At 36.7% G+C, this 17,369-nt stretch overlaps 1 protein-coding gene across 2 annotated transcripts in view; it reads left to right on the top strand.

The window, feature by feature from the left end:
• Positions 1-781: 781 nt before the first annotated feature.
• Positions 782-17,369, top strand: part of WRN (WRN RecQ like helicase) — a gene marked incomplete at its 5' end in the record, with an annotated part of 102,714 nt that continues 86,126 nt past the window's right edge. For both annotated transcript variants that reach the window (XM_079726533.1, XM_079726532.1), the window contains 8 exons: positions 782-874; positions 1,534-1,646; positions 5,577-5,722; positions 6,188-6,336; positions 7,071-7,220; positions 8,439-8,508; positions 13,427-13,541; positions 15,477-15,912. In XM_079726533.1, coding sequence (XP_079582659.1) covers positions 782-874; positions 1,534-1,646; positions 5,577-5,722; positions 6,188-6,336; positions 7,071-7,220; positions 8,439-8,508; positions 13,427-13,541; positions 15,477-15,912 — 1,272 coding nt within the window. The remainder of the gene's footprint in view (positions 875-1,533; positions 1,647-5,576; positions 5,723-6,187; positions 6,337-7,070; positions 7,221-8,438; positions 8,509-13,426; positions 13,542-15,476; positions 15,913-17,369) is intronic.

Raw genomic sequence — 17,369 nt, 5'->3', positions numbered from 1 at the left:
CAGGAACTAAGGTTGGGGTTTGAAGAATTTTATTAAGAACTTAAGGCCACTTCAGTTTAGTGTATTAAGTCACATGAGGATATGGATCTGTTTTATCTTTAAAAGAAAGAGTATGTCATGGTTTTCCTATTAATTGTATTTTCTACAACCATTCTTGAAGTGTGGTTTATATTGAGTAGAGCCCTCAAAGCTCGTAACAGATTTTAAAAAAATATTCTCAACGAAACTCTTATTCTTAGGGAGACTGGTTCACTTGTTAGGCCAAGAGTATAATTAAAAACCCTTAATATAGAAAAGCTTATCTGTCTCAAAATTCTCTTCAGGTAGACTTGTGAACAGTTTAACAGTTTGATGAGTTTACTTAGATCTTAGGAAAGATGATAAGAAAATTAAAGTTGTCAAAAATTTATAGCAGTTTATACACCCAGATAGTCTCATTGTAAACGAGATAAAGATTATTTTTTAAAAGGATCAAAGTCAGAGAATAATACAATTTTGAAACTGCTAGAACCTTAGAACTCAATTAAACTGGCTCACTTATTTTGAAAAGAGGAAATACTAAATGTATGGTCATTAGAGCTAGCATGTTGTATGTTTCTTTTTCTTTTGCGATTCCAGCTCTTATAACCTATATTTGGGCCTAGGTGCTGTAACTTAATTTAAACATGTATATTTGGATCTTCAATCATATTGATAGGTCTATCTCTGAGTTTTCTTACAAAGACTGTATTTATTCACAAAGTACTTGTTTTTTGGATTTTGCGACTAGAACCTTTTAAAGATGAATGAACAAACATTGGAAACAACACAGCAGCGGAAACTTCCTGAATGGATGTCTACGCAGAAGACGACATATACTGTAGAAGAAAGAAAGGTATGTATGCCGTTCATTGATTATTCTTTCAGGTGGAAAATTTAATGTGCATTTGACTGTAAAATGAGTCAATCCTAACTTGTAAACTTCAAGCCATTGTTTACATTTAGAGTTGCTGTTGTGTGAATGAACCAGAATCTAGTCATTGAATGGATGAATGGGATTAAATTTTAACTGGGTTTACAAAAATGAGAATTCTTACTCTATACTTTCCCTTTTAATCTAGTTTACATGGTTGACCTTGCCAGTTTGTTCCAATTCAGATAATAATTTAGACAGTATTTATTTTGGTGAATTTTTATGGTTAAGTGAGTTTTAAGTCTTCATAGATTTAAGCTCCATCAACCAGTCTTCAGCATTTTATAGCAATATTATTGCATGTAGAATACTAATATAATTGAAGAAAAATTTAATAAAATAAATGCTTTTATGAAAATAGGATTAGAAGTTTGCAAATAAATTTGTTAGAAAAATAGTTTTACAGTGGGTAGCTTTATCTTTGTTAAATTGTCCGTATGACTTCATTAATCTATAAAGCATTAGTTGATAAAACTTAGAACTATAATTTGAGTGCTTCAGTGAACTTTATTATTTCAGTGAATATTTATTATTTAATGTGAATTTTATTTGTGCCTTTTCGGAATTTTGTTTAACTCAAGGCATCTATTCAGAAGAGTGTTTTGGAAGATGACCTCCCCTTCTTAGAATTCACTGGATCCATTGTGTACAGTTATGAAGCTAATGATTGTTCTTTCCTATCAGAAGATATTAGGTAAAGATTTAAATTTCCTACTTTCAGTTGAATTTGGACCCTTAGAATATAACTATTATGGTAATATTTGTATGTGTATTGAGTTTTATAGTTGAGGTGTGTTCAGTACATAATTACTTATATATGTAAAATATCACTGATAAGTTCTAATTCTGCTTTTTAAATAAAAACTTAAAATCACTGAATTAAATTTGTAATGTACCTGTTTGTTCATTCATAAGCCTTTCTGTTACTCTAGCTAATTTTTTGACTTTTCAGTACTTAAGATGTTATATATAGAACACACCAGTTTAGGAAAAACATGCAAAAACTATTCAACCTCTAAAACGCCCCTTTCTGTTTCATTAAAAATACCGACATAGTAATATTGAATAGTGATTGTGATTGTCTCTGTTGCATTTAGTTAGCAACAATTATAGCAAATGATCCTTAAAAAGAACATTAAAAATGACTTAGTATTTTTTAAATTGTCTAATTAAATTAGTACTCTGCAATAATGCAGTCTAAGGCTCTTGAAGCATTTTACAAGGAGAGATAGGGAATTCATTCAGATCTTTGAAGTTATTATACCTGTCCTTTTTTTTTTTTTTTTAAACTGTTACACATTGGCTTAGAAGAAGCAGAAGTAAGTTAAGCTATTTATTAATGGTCTCCTGGTAGATGTATTCTAGAAACAGCATTCAGGTGTCCTCACTCCCACTATAGTTATCTGGCTACTTTTGGGACTCATTAAATAGAACTAAACTGTCTCACAGAGAAGGTAAAATCTGTTATTTATGATTATGTATTAACTCTACCATCTTACCTTTGACAATGCTATAGTATGTCCTATCTGAAGGCAATAAGCGTGTTTTGAAGAGTGTAGTTCTGATGAATTGTATGTTTTATGGAAGGCAGGCAAGTTTTTTTTATTTTTCACCTCTTTTGGTTACTTTAAAGATTTTTGCTATTCCAGGTTTTCAGCAGTTAGATTATGATGTGCCTTTGTGTAGTGTGGTTTGTGTTTATCTTGCTTGGGGGTTCAGTGAGCTTTTTGGATCTGTGGGTTTATAGTTTCATCATATTTGAATAATTTCTTCAAATGCGTTTTTTCTCACTTCCTGTTATTCTCCTCTTTTGCCGCTCTCAATGCAGATAGGTTAGATTGCTTGATACTGTGTTGTTGGTCATGAGGCTCTTCCAGTGTTTAAAATTTTTTCTTTCATTCTTTTTTCTCTCTGTGCTTCAGTTTGAATAGTTTCTTTGGTTCTGTCTGCAAGTTCACTTATTTATTTTTTTATTCTGTAGTGTCTGTTCTGCTGTTATCCCATCCTGTGAATTTTAAATTTTGTTGTATTTTTCATCTCTAGAAGTTCCATTTGTTTCTTTTTAAAAATATCTTCTATTTTGGCTCTTATCATATTCATGTTTTCTTTTTTTTTTTTTTTTTTTTTTGCCATACGCGGGCCTCTCACTGTTGTGACCTCTCCTGTAGCGGAGCACAGGCTCCGGACGCGCAGGCTCAGCAGCCATGGCTCACGGGCCTAGCCAATCCGCGGCATGTGGGATCTTCCCGGACTGGGGCACGAACCCATGTCCCCTGCCTCGGCAGGCGGACATGTTTTCTTTTAAATCTTTGAACATGTTCAGCATGTTTATAATAGCCGTTTTAATGTCCTCTTTTGTTAATTCCACTATACTAGTTATTTTTTCTGTTAAATGATTTTTATCCTGCTTATGAGTCATGTTTTCCCGTTTTTTTTTTTCATGGCTGACAATTTTTGATTGGATGTTGTGATTTTACCTTGTTGAATGTTAGATTTTATTGTCTTCCTTGAAGGAAAGGAACTTTGCTCTGTCAGGCAGTTAAGTTACCTGAAGATCAGACTTAACATTTTGAGGCTTATTTTTAAGCGTTTTTAGGGCATATCTATGGTAGCCTTTATTCTGGACATGATTTAGCCCTGTAATGGGTGTGACCTTTCTGGAGTCTTTGTTGACTGCCCCAGGTGATCAGAAAGAATCTACTCCAACTTTTCAGAACTTTAATGCCTCTTACCTCTCTGTAAGCCCTAGGAGCTGTCCAGCTTACAGTTCCCCGGTTTTTCTTGGTCTAGCCTCGTAGTGTCACTGCACGCTTGCACGTCTTTTCCTGCCTAGCTCCCTCCTCCCCAGGACTCTACCCACAACTTCTAGCTGCCTCCTCTTCTCTGGCTGTGAGCTCTGTCTCCCAGTTCAGTGGTCTGCTTTGGGCTCTCCTCCCTGTTCTGTTATCTGGAATGGTCAAGGCAGAAAGCTGGGGCAGCAGTAGGCCTTACCATTTATTTCCTTCCCCCAGAGAGCATAGTCCCGTGCTGCCCATTGTCTAGTGTCTGAAAACCGTTGTTTATATATTTTGTCCAATTTTCTATTTGTTCATGAAGGAAAGTTATGACTGATCAGTGTTATTTCATCTTAGCCCAAAGCAGAGGTTGAGTTAAAAAACTTTTTTTAAGTACATTTTTCACTTTTAAAAATTGTGAAATAGGCATATATAAACAATAATATAACAAGCACCCATATTCCTTCCACTAGCTTTATCAAATCTTAATATTAATTTTCTTCAAATCTTTATTAAGACATGAAACAATAAAATACAACTGAAGCCCGTGTACGCCCTTTGTGATTCTCTCCTCTGCAGTCCTCTGAGAGAACTTCTGTCACGAGTGCAGTGTTTAGTATTCCCTCACATATTTTCTATAATTTTCATAATTTCATATCCCCAAATATCATATACTATTACTTTGCCCATTTAGAAACTTTAAAAATAATGCTATCGGGCTTCCCTGGTGGCGCAGTGGTTGAGGGTCTGCCTGCCGATGCAGGGGACGCGGGTTCGTGCCCCGGTCCGGGAGGATCCCGCGTGCCACGGAGCGGCTGGGCCCGTGAGCCATGGCCGCTGGGCCTGCGCGTCCGGAGCCTATGCTCCGCAACGGGAGGAGCCACAGCAGTGAGAGGCCCGCATACCGCAAAAAAAAAAAATAATGCTATCAAACTCTGTTTATATTCTGCCACTTCTTTTTCACTCAACATTTTATATTCTTGAGAATTTTTCTTTTTGGTTTGGTGTATGAAGTTCTATTTAAACTTTTATATAATGTTACATTGTTTCAATATGTTACAATTTGTTCATTCTCTGGTTGATGGAAATGTAGTGTGTCCGTTTTTGCCAGTTGGAACAGTATTGCAATGAACATTCTGAAACGTTTCTGTGTGTGCACATATGAGAGTTTCATGTATTTATGAGAAAAACTTGTCAGTTCATGCTGTTTACACATCTTTAGCTAGATATTGTCAGTTTTTTCCAAGAGGATTTTATCAGTTTCAACATTCACCAGTATGTGAGTGGTCCCACTGGTAGATACCCTTCTCAGCATTTAATATTGTGAAGCTTTGTCAGTCAGGTAGATGTGAAATTGTATAGGTTCAATTTACATTTCTCTGAGTTCTACTGAGATTTTGTATCTTCATATATGTATTTGAATTTATTGGCCATTTGGATTTCCTTTGGGGAATTGCCTGTTCCTATTTCCCTCCTTTTTTTTTTTTTTTTTTTACGGTACGCGGGCCTCTCACTGCTGTGGCCTCTCCCGTTGCGGAGCATAGGCTCCGGACGTGCAGGCTCAGCAACCATGGCTCACGGGCCCAGCCGCTCCGCGGCATGTGGGATCCTTCCGGACCGGGGCACGAACCCGTGTCCCCCGCATCGGCAGGCGGGCTCTCAACCACTGCACCACCAGGGAAGCCCCTCAAGGAATTTTTAATATTTTCTGACTATTCATTATCAGTTATATGTATTACAGATATCTTCTACTGTCTGTGGCTTGTCTTTTAACATTTTGAATGATGTCTTTAGTTATGTAGAAATTAAAATTTTAGTGTAATTAATTTACACTATTTTTCCCCATTTAGCATGAGTGTGTCTGATGGAGATGTGGTAGGATTTGACATGGAATGGCCACCAACATACAGTAAAGGGAAACTGAGCAGAGTTGCACTAATTCAGCTGTGTGTGTCAGAGAGCAAATGTTACTTGTTTCATATTTCTTCTATGTCAGGTTGGTATCTCTTTTATTTGTTTCATTTTTATATGGTTGATAATTGTATTATGTCAACTTTATCCATATAAAATTAAACTCTTGAATTAACTGGTGCTTCTCTCATCACCTTATGTTTATTTAAGTATTTATGTTCTACCTAATTCACTCATATCCCTGTTTTATTTAATTTTTACATCGTCTCTGTCAAGCGTTGATATTATTCCTGTTTTAGAGAGTAGAGAACTGAAGTATAGAGGGGCTAAATTTTAGTGATAACAGAGGTAGCATTTATGTTAGTTGTTTTTCTGTCATTTATCAATCAGGACTTTTTGCTTTAGGCAAGAAAAGCAACACTCAAGTTAAGTGTGTTTCTGAATTTAAACTTAAACAGAAGTTTAAGTATAAACATAGAATGTGTAAGAAGTAGAAAATAAATCTATCAAATTTGATAGAACCTATGGAAATAATAAAAAAATGTTACAGTTTTCCCTCAGGGATTAAAAATGTTGCTTGAAAATGAAGCAATTAAAAAGGCAGGTGTAGGAATTGAAGGAGATCAGTGGAAACTTCTACGTGACTTTGACATCAAGTTGAAGAGTTTTGTGGAACTGACAGATGTTGCCAATGAAAAGGTAGATATAATATGTATATTATTTTCACAAACAAGAAATTTGTGTTTCACAGAATGTCCCTTCTCTCTGTTTTAGATTTTTTTGAAGAAATAATGTAGGCTATGTAATGTTTTTGTAAAAAAGAAGTCCCCAGTGAGTGTTCCATAATGAAAACCTTCAGTTCTAATCCATTGCCTTAGCAAACAGTTTCTTTAAGCAAGCACCCTCTCCCATATTTAGTATTATTTCACTTTGTTTCATATATATGCAAATTTAAATATTGTATTTTAAGTTTATCTCTTTAATCCATCTATATCAATATCTTTTTTTTTTTTAAAGAGCATAATGCAGCTCTTGTGGTATGATGCTCTTAGTGGAAGTTTGACCATCCCTTCCATCCCATATTTCACCTATTTTATTCATGTAGTCATTAAGTTAAATTCTCATATTAGCCAACTATTCATTTGGCTGAGAAGTAGAAAGCCTACCAACCTATTCAACTTTTGTCTATGAATGATGCTTCGACAGTCCAAGAATTTTAATACCTACATTGGGGAAATTCCAGTATTCTTATAATGTAAACTGCAAATGAGGTTTTTAGTGACAGGAAATCTATTAAGGACTATCTCTGCCTTATATTTTGGTGTAACATTTCCAACTTTATGTGTGACATGATCATTTGGTATCAGATAATTAGGAATATCTGAAAATAGAAGGAAATAATTTTTGCTGAGTTGATTTTTCATTGCTTTTAGTTGAAATGTACAGAGACCTGGAGCCTCAATGGTTTGGTTAAACACCTCTTTGGTAAACAGCTTCTGAAAGACAAGTCTATCCGCTGCAGCAACTGGAGTAAGTTTCCCCTCACTGAGGACCAGAAACTATATGCAGCCACTGATGCTTATGTAGGTACCAGACATCTTTAGACTATGATCTGTTTGTTAAACTTTATAATAACTTACTTTATAAAAGTTTTATTGTGGTAGTGGCACAAACTTAACTAAAATCTTTTAAATCAGTTTGGCATTAAAAATGCTTAGGAAGAAATTTAGTGAAACTTGTAATTCTGAGTATTAATTAGCAAGTACCAATCAATAGATTGTTTAATACTAGTTATTTTTATTGTCATGAAGCCAAAATAATGTCCAATTTGTATGTAAAAAATGTGAGTTCTCTGAAAACATGAAAGGCGTATAAGCTTAGACTGAGCAAGAACAAATGGTATTGATGATGTATTTTATTATAGGCCACTACAGAATAAAAATAACTACAATACAGTTTCTATATTGAAACTGGCCTTATTTCTTATGTTTATATTTAAAATGTGGTAAAAATTTAGAAAAATTGCCTCCACAATTAGCTTTTTACTGCTGTTAGTCAGATGTATTTTCATATTTACATATTCGTACATAATGAAATCTGGCCTTATCTATATATATAGTACTATTGTTTGTTTGTTTACAAGAAATGTATTTTATGTCCCAATGGACTTTTTTTCCCTTTATACTTTTATTTGTAGATGAATATCTTATTGTTTACTTTTTTGCATCTGTTTTTATGAATGGAAGCTCCTTTTATTTATAAACAGAAAAAATTCAATTTTGTGGGGAAATAGGAAGATAATTTTCCTTTATGTTCTGTTTAAAAAAATCAGAAAACTTGTTGAGAACTAGTACAAGTTCTGTAGCATTTTTATTCATGAGAAATCCATGTGACTTGATTGTTCCTATTAACAGTAATTAGAAGGAGGACTGTATATACACTGACTAACAGCTAATAATGAGATAATGGGGAATGGATATCTGTAGTCAAACAGTTTTCTCTTACTTGATTGTATTTTGTTAGATTCCACTTATAAGTTATTTGATTTCGTTACCTGCTCATAATATTGGATGTTAAAATGTGAAAAATTCTATTTTAAGGTGTAGACAGCTACTTTCTGCATTCTCACAATTGGTGTGGTGAATAAATAAAGACATTTAGATCCTTGCATAACTTAATAGGTTGAATTCAGCTTTTTGGGTGCCTTGGGAATCATTGTTTTAGATTTTTGTAAAGATGGGACATGAAATTTTATTTGGTGATCTTTAGTATACTGTTATCATTTTTTTGTTTTCCTGTAGGCTGGTTTCATCATTTATCAAAAATTAGAAAATTTGGGAGATGCTGTACAGATATTTGCTATACATGAAGGTATGTTATGGTCTGAAAACAAAAGGTAAAATTTGAATTTGCTCATTTGTGAGGTTTATCTCCAAAAAGTATTCACACATGTGCAAAATATTTAGTATTATTACAACTTCTTGATTGTCTGAGCAGTGTTGACATTAGGATGAGGTCTATTTGGCCAAAGCTTAGGGCTTCAGGCATGTTGGTTGCAGCAAAGCAGGACTTAACTACTTTTCCTTTGTAGCATTGCTGTTCATTAAGCTTCTAGAGTTGGGTCTTAATAACATCAGTGTTACAAGCACCCACCTCTCAGTCTGGAGATTATACATCTTTGCTATAAATATTTAAAGTATATAAGATGCTTTATAGTGCCCTGGTTTAAATTTCTAAATTTTCTCCAGGATACGATAACTCTGTTGTTTTTCTCCAAACAGAATGGCCACTTCCCCCCTCCCTCTCTCCCTCCCGCCCTCCCTCCCTCCCTCCCTCCTTTCCTTCCAGCAGTGTCAACCTCACCTTTCTCAAATTTCCCCCGTGTATATACAGACGATATTTTCAAATGACCACTTTTGGTTTGTATTATAAGTTTGTGTTTTTTCTTTTATTAAAGGATACAAGAAATTAGAACATCAGAAAATAAAAAGATTTTTGCACATTGTTCGTCTCTTAAAATACTAGCTTATTCCCAAGATGGTAGCTAATAAACACTAAATGATACAGTAGTTAAATATATTTTTATTCATTTATTAAATATTGTTCAGCCCTTTACGAATGGAGATCCAGCAGTGAACAAGACAGGCACGATCTGTTTCCTGAGAGGGAAACCTGCAACTTCATGGGGGATATAGATGAACCAAAAAAAGGCAGTGTAGGAAGATGAGGCTTATGATGTGGGAAAAAAAGGTGTTACGGTTAGCGTATAGGAGAGGCATCCATGCATATTTGGAGGTATTAGAGAATATTTTATGGAGAAAGTGATGTTTACGGCAAGACCTGAAATATGAGCAGGAGTCAGCTAGCTGAAGAGCAGAGAAGTGTCAAAGGCACAGGAAATAGCAGGGCCCAAGTTTCAGAGGTAAGGGGTATCTATAGGCAACGGAAAGCAGTAAAGCACGGTGAGCTATTGAATATGACAGGGTGGGGGGTGTAGGAGAAGCAGAACAAGGAAAGCAGAAAGGCCATGTTAGAGGTTTACATTTCCTCCTAAGAGCTATTGAGGGTTTCAAGCACAGGAGTGACGTGAATTACATTAAAAAATACGAACTTGGACTGTAGAGCAGAAAATGGGTTCTGGAGGGCAAGGGTCACAGTGGAAAGACCTGTTAGGAGGCTGTGCCCATAATCCAGGTGAGAGCTGATGGTGACCTGGCTTGGTTGGTTGTATTGAGGATGGAGAGAAGTGGATAGATGCAAAAGACGTTTAACAGGGCAGTAGAATGAAGAGAATTTAATGTGATGGTGTGAGCCATGTGCCAAGGATCCGTCCTGTGCTGTTGGCATGAGCAACAGTGATGAGAAACGTTGAAGAGGAGGAGCGGGGTTCGGGGTCGAGGAGGCACACGGTTGACTTTAGGCACGTTAAAGGAAGGAAGCCTGCGAGCTAGCGAAACGGAAGTGGTGGCCCGCAGGCACTTAGATACCCAGCCTGAAACTCAGGGGACAGTTTGAATTAGAGGTAAAGAATGAGGAGTTTGAGATAAAGAAGTGGGGCTGAGAGTCTCGAGGAACTCTTAGTATTTAATGTTTGCATGGAGGAGGGGGACGCCAGAGGAGCTGCCATGGGCATAGAAGGAAATGAGGAGGCGGGGTGTGCAGCAGACCAAGTAAAGAGCATGTTTTTTGTAGGAGGGTGTTATCAACTGTTTTAAATTTTCCTGAGAGTCTGAGAAGCTGAGGACTCAGAATTAGTCCTTGGATTGGGCAATGTGGCAATCATCTGTAATCTTTTACTGCAGCAGCTTTGGTGTACTGGGTGACAAAAGGGTATATCGGGGAGAGAGTGGTCATGGGGGCACAAAAAAGGGTCACAGGCTTGGGTACCATGAAGGTACTATAACCGAAGCAAGAGTGGAGTAGTGGAATGATGTGGGAGAAGTCACGTTTGTGTGAATAGAGGACTAAGATGTAAGGAAAGTGAGAAAGCTCGTGTAAATAACTTTTTTTTTTTTTTTAAGAAGCTTGGTTTGGAAAGGGAATATTTATTCATTTATTCATATACCATATTTGTTGGGTGTTTATTATGGGTCAGGCAAGCGTACTTGCTGACGAAAATGCACTGAACAAAACAGACCAAACCTCTTTACTTCATTTGTCTGAGTGAGGGAATGATGCCCAAGGGGAGAACATGGAAGGCGTGAGGGGAAGAAAGAGCAGAGTGTCTGAGGGACAGTGAGTGTAACTGAGGTGAAATGAGTAAGAGTGAGAGGAATAGGAAATGATGCCAGAGAAGTAGCTTGGGCCAGAGCATTTAGGGCCTTATAGGCTGTGAATCTGACTTCATATTTTATTAATTAAAATAAATACCACGATGAGTGATGCAAAATCCTTATAGGGTTTGGAGCAGCAGAATGATCTGATTAAATTTTTATCTTGAAAGTATTTTTCTGGATGCTGTAGGAGGGCAAGCGTTTAGGCAGGGAAGTCGGTTTGGAGGCTACTGTAATAGTCCAGACAAGAGATGATGATTGTGTGGATTAGGCTGGTAGCAGCAGAGGGGTGAGAGTCGGTAGAGGGTGTGTGTACTTGCTGATGAATTCTCTGTGGGGGGTGAGATGTAGAGAGTGAGAGGACAATCTGGATATTTTGGTTGGATCCACTGAGTGAACGGGAGGGTCAGTCACAGTGGAAAGATTATGAGGAGAGCAGATTTGAGTGAGAAAAATCTAGATTTCAGTTTTGGCTATGCTAAGTTTTAGAGGCTTATTCATATCCAAGGAGATATCTTAGTTGGAAACATGATTCTGGAGTGCTTTCAGGTGGTTGGAGATATAACTTGGCGGTCGTCAGCATACAGATGGTAGTTAAACCAGAGGAGAGAAAATAGGGAGCGAGTGGAATAAAGAACAGAAGAGGCCCAAGTACTGACGTCAAGGGCACACCAACCTCTAGCGGTCAGGAAGATGAGGCGCATGCAGCAAAGAGGCCTGTGAAGGGGCAATGATGGAAGAGGAAGCACAGGAGGGTGGTGTTCAGAAACCAGCGAAGAAAATGTTGTGAGTCCGAGTAAGTCATCTGTTTTCAGTGCCTCTGAGAATTTGAGTGAGATGAGCAACTAGGATTAACCGTTGCATTTGACTGTGTGGAGGCCGTCGGTAACCTTTCTAAGAGCAGCTTTTGGAAGAAGCTTAGTGGGAGTCAGTTTAGGAGAAAATGGAATTAGAAAATTTGAAGACAGTGAGTGTGGACAATTCTCTCTTTCAAGGAATTTTGCTGTAAATGGGGGTAGTGATACGAATACAGACTAATCAGCAGATTGGTGGGGGAAGACGAGATGATTCTCATTGTTGTTTCTGTTTTCTTAATGAAGTAAGAAGTGAAGTTGTACTCTGAGTAAAAGGAGGGACAGGCAGGTGTTGGGGGCTTGAAGAGAGAGAATGAGGTATGAAATAGTCATCTTGAGAGTGGGAGAGTGGGAAATGTAGAATAATTAACAGTCATTGCTGAGGGTTCGTCGAGGTCTGTGCATGAATTTAAAGCATAGTGTCATAATCATAATTGTGTTTTATTTTCAACTTATCTTCAACTGTTTGGGTATAGGCATCAAGTAGGTAAAGACAGTGGGTTTAATTAGAGTAGTGTTTTGCCATAGAAGAAGGAAGGAGCAAAAGAGTTCAGTCCACAGGAAGGAATGATTAATGTGGGTAAGGAAGGACCGTAAGACATGGGTGACGGGGGGAGTGACAAGGGCAATGGGTAAGGAAAAGGCGGTAGGTCAATGGACTTGGTTCTGAAAGTGTGACAGAATTGTTGTATTGGGGAAAGCGTGTTGGAAGGAAAGATAGCACGCAGGTGTTCAGAGGATGGAATGCTTGTAATTGAAGTTTGGAAATGGTGACTTTACTGGCAATTGTAAAACCAAGGGTATGGTTATGGGAAGCAGTGGCTGAGGTCAGTTGAGGAAAAGATGGTTGGAAATGGAGGGAATGAGGAACTGAAAAGGCCATACTCTTAGGTGGCCAGGAATTATCCAGTTACCTGTGAGTGTTGAGGTTACCAGGAATTACCACAGGCGCAGTAGGGAAGGAAGAGACAGTGAACCAGGTGCCGACATCGTCAATGAATGATGCAATTTTGAGATCACAGGATAACTGCAGCAAGCAGGAATAGCTAATGGTGTATCCTATGTCCAGTGCTTCAGAGGAGCCAGGTGGACTTGTAAAGGACACAGGAAGTGGTGATGAAGAGTAAGAAATTCTAAGCAGGGAAAGGGTTTGGGAAAGGTGGGCAGGTTTTGTGGTGTTGATGGAGACCCATCAGACAGAATGAAGCTGTGAGTTTGGGAGATGATCAGTGATTAGAAAGGCTTGCATTTTATTTTGTGATGACTGGTAATGAGGGCAGTGAGGAATGGCTGTCAGGTAAGGTTATGTTTACCAAACTGTATTTAGTACGTAGGCTCCCATGTGGTGTTATATTGATTTCTGATTTTGAAATAGTGCAGATGGGTTCCGATTCTCATTTCTGCCTTCACCTTCTGCCTAGGTTGATAACCACTGGGTTGTAATATGTATGAATGAAGATCACTTAGAATTTAGTCTAAAATTTTAAAGACCAAAAATTTGGAAGGGAAATAAAGTGACTGAGGTGATTTGGAGATAGGTTAAGGAAGTCTTTTTGTTGGAATTCATTTAAAGAAACAAAATGAAAATTTAAGCCCTAATACTGTTTAAATAAATATCTCTGCTTTGCAGTTTGAAAATTAGTACTGATTCTTTTTTTCCAGAGGAAGAAGTACTACCTAGTGACGTGAAGAAACAATTGATTTCAGCCTCCGAGGAGATGATAGATCTGGCTAAGCATCTTCCTGATACTTTTGAAAAAGTGGAAAATCCACAGAGGTTAAATATTTCTGTTTTCATCAATTCTATTTGTTCTTATTGCATTTTCCTATATATAGTGAAGAATTACTGTTCATTAGGGTAGACTCATGCTTGCATACATGCACACAGACTGATGTATAAATGTAGAAATATCTTTCCAGTTGTTAAATTGTGCACAAAAAGTTTGAGGCTTTTCTGTCTGCCTTGTAGGATGTTTTATGAAGCAAAGCAAAATAAAACTCCTAAGTTCACATGAAAGAAAATATTGAAGATTCAAAGTTGTCTCTTTCTTTCTGTTTATGCTCACTTTTCATTTAATTATATTTATAGTTTGGTTACTTGAAATCTATAAATAAAAGCAACTTTTAGTAGCCTCATTTTTCTGGTTATTAAGTGATTATTATATAAAGAAGTCTACCTAATCAGCAGACGGTTAAAACAAGAGGCATTTAGATTTTAAAGACTATTTTATAGCCGAAGCATTAGATAACTTGAGATACTGGGATTAACAGACATTGGACTGCTGGTGCCCAGCAGCTGATTCTTCTTGGAATCAGGCCTGGCTCTGTCCTTAATTGCTGAATGACTCCCTTGTTAAACCTCTAAAAGCAGGAGTGCTCTTGAACAGTGATTGATTATAATGTGGTAATAAAATTTTGAGGCCAAAATCCTTTGTATGAATGTGAAGCAGTTAGTTGAAATAGAATTCTGACTCTGACAAAACGCAATGTTAATGTATTCTTTTTTGGATGAGATTTGTGATAGATTTTGATGGATTTCAAAGTATGAGATAGAAATTCAGCTCTTTTTCAAAGTGATTTTCCCCCTAGCAATTTGTTTCAGTAGTTTTGATGTAACTTTGAGAATTTCTGAAAGAAATAACTGTCAACTGGGGAAAGGTACTAATAAAGCTATTTCATATTCATTTTTACATTTTTCCCTCCATGGAAGAAGAAAAATCACCATTTACATGAAAAATTACTGTTCACATGCATTTCAGATTTTTTCTAGGAATTAGAATATCTATTGAATGTAAATTAACGTGTGCTTAATGCTTTGCTTTGTAATATCAAAGCTAAGTAGTTTTCTTAGAATTTGAGAATGGGGAATACTGGATTCATTTTTTTAAAAAAAGATTTATTATTTATTTATTTATTTTTGGCTGTGTCGGGTCTTAGTTGTGGCCTGCGGGCTCTTTGCTGCGGCGCACGAGCTTCTCTCTAGTTGAGGCGCACGAGCTCAGTAGTGGTGATGCACGGGCCCAGCTCCCCGCAGCATGTGAGATCTTAGTTCCCTGACCAGGGATCGAACCTGCATCCCCTGCTTTTGGAAGGTGGATTCCTTACCACTGGACTACCAGGGAAGTCCCTGGATTCATTTTTAATAAAGGTATATCTTGTAAAGTATTAGTGTCAAAACAAAAACTAGTTAAATCTCTTATTTCCGGTTCTTTGTAAAAGTCTCCGGTATTACTTCACTTATTTAGATTACACTTCTAAACCAAGGGAGAACAAAAAAGGCCTCTGAACAGCCAAAATACATGCCATAAACATGAATTCAAGTTCACTTAACTGCACTTCCAGTGGACTGCGTGAGGCCGCATTCAGAGCATATTTGCTTTTTATTTATAAATACAATTTGACAGGCTTGGATATCTGCTTAACATGAATATCAGGTATGGATAAGGAATGACACCATAAACAATTAGTTTGGGACCAAACACTACTGACACTTTAGTAAGCACGCAAGTCAGCTGTTGAATGTAGAAGTACCTTGCTGTACTAGAGAGTAGCCCAGAAGCTATAAGCATATAGTGGGTATTAGGGTATGAAGAGCATCTTTAATCCAGTGTGTCCTTTAAGTGAAGATCTTCTTCTTTTAAAAAGCATTAAAACTTGTCCTTAGAGTTAACACAATTAAAGTTGAACTCACCTTTCTTAAAATTGTTTTTAGGGTTTCTGTACTATTGAAGGATATTTCAGAAAATCTGTATTCATTGAGGAAGATGATACTTGGTTCTACTGAGAATGAACTGAGGCCCAGCAGTAATTTTCACTTATTACCGTTGGAAGAGCCCACTGCTGGTGAAGTACAACAGAAACAAATTAGAGAACATAAAATTTTTACTAAAATTACAGATGAAGCATGGGACACAACACCTGATAATTTAATTAAACATGATGGAGAAAATGTACTTGCAAACGAAGTAAAACAAGAAGAAGATGGATTTGAAGATGGACTAGAAGATAATAAGTTGGAAGAGACTCCAGAAAGAGTTTGTTTAATGTCATTAGATATTACAGAAGATGAACTCCAACGTTTGGAACAACAGGCTCAGGAAAAACATCTTGGTGATGTTACTTGCAAATCTCCTGAGGTACTAAATACAGTAAAGAGAAAACAATTTTCATTCATGGTAGTGGTTGGCTGATTTTTTCTGTAGAGGGGCAGATAGTAAATATTTTAGGCTTTGCAGACCACACGGTTTCTGTTGTTAACTGCCCAGTTCTGCCAATTCAGTGTGAAAGCAGCTATAGACAAATAGCCTGTCTGCATTTCAGTAAAACTTTATTTACAAAAGCAAAAAGTGGACTGGGTTTGCTACTCCTGACTTACTATAATAAGCAGCATTTTATAGTGGAAAGATTTTTAGTGTCAATACACACTTGTTATAATTTGCTAAGCATTTCTCCTACCTAATATATACCTCTTCTTCTTTTTTTTTTTTTTTTTTTTTTTTTTTGCGGTACGTGGGCCTCTCACTGTTGTGGCCTCTCCCGTTGCGGAGCACAGGCTCCGGACGTGCAGGCTCAGCGGCCATGGCTCCCGGGCCCAGCCGCTCCACGGCATGTGGGATCCTCCCGGACCGGGGCGGGAACCCGTGTCCCCTGCATCGGCAGGCGGACTCTCAACCACTGCGCCACCAGGGAAGCCCTATACCTCTTCTTTTTGTGGATTCCCTACATATCTACTAGGGATTCTCTTCCAAACTTGATTTTTGAGAGTAGTTTTATTTCTTCATATGGGTTTTCTTTACTTGATAGTCTGACAAGGTTTCTAATAAACTGATGTTTTTGCTTGACACTAACCTTTACCGTCCTCTAGAGTCAGAAACCTACATTTTTTTCTTGATAGATTATTGTTAAACATTCTATATTTTCTCTCAACTTCATGTTTAGGTTTCTAGTTATTATGTTCCGATTTGATTAGTTTAATTTGTGAGATTATGTTTTTCTGTTGGCTAACTTAAGCATATTTTTTGAAATAGTAAAGTTGTATTGGAGGAATCATTGTGTTTCTTTTATTGTAGACAAAAGAGACATAACTATACTTTTTACCTCATTTGTTTTTCATTAATTAAAAAAATTACGTATGTTGCTTATATTTGGTAGAATTTTATACATTTTCTTTTATAATAACTAAGTTTTAAGTTTTTAAAATTAGATTTGAAAGTCATTTAATAGGATTATTTCCTCAGTTTTCTAATGACAGAGTCTCAGTATTTCTCTGTGTTCGGTAACTATATTAGTAATCACTTCTATTCAGTATATGAATGCACTTTATTTTAACATTGTTTTCGTACCAACCATTTGTAAAGCAGATTCCTCTTTTGGGGAATATCTTTTGCTAACATCTGCGTTACCTTTTGATTTTTTAGAAATTTTGTATTAGGTATTCACTTTAAAGTGATATGTTTCATACAGTGACATAGAATTGTGATCAGGATTTCATGATCTGACTCACATCTTTTACTCCAATTATTGCCATTTTTTATTGTGTAATAATTATTAGCATTTAAAAAATCCATTAAAGACCCACACAGCAAATAAATAATGATTTAAAAAA

Source organism: Hyperoodon ampullatus (assembly GCF_949752795.1).
Source record: "Hyperoodon ampullatus genome assembly, chromosome: 20".
Lineage (NCBI taxonomy): Eukaryota > Metazoa > Chordata > Mammalia > Artiodactyla > Ziphiidae > Hyperoodon > Hyperoodon ampullatus.
Note: the sequence above shows the minus strand (reverse complement) of the source record. Positions and strands in the feature narration are given on the sequence as shown.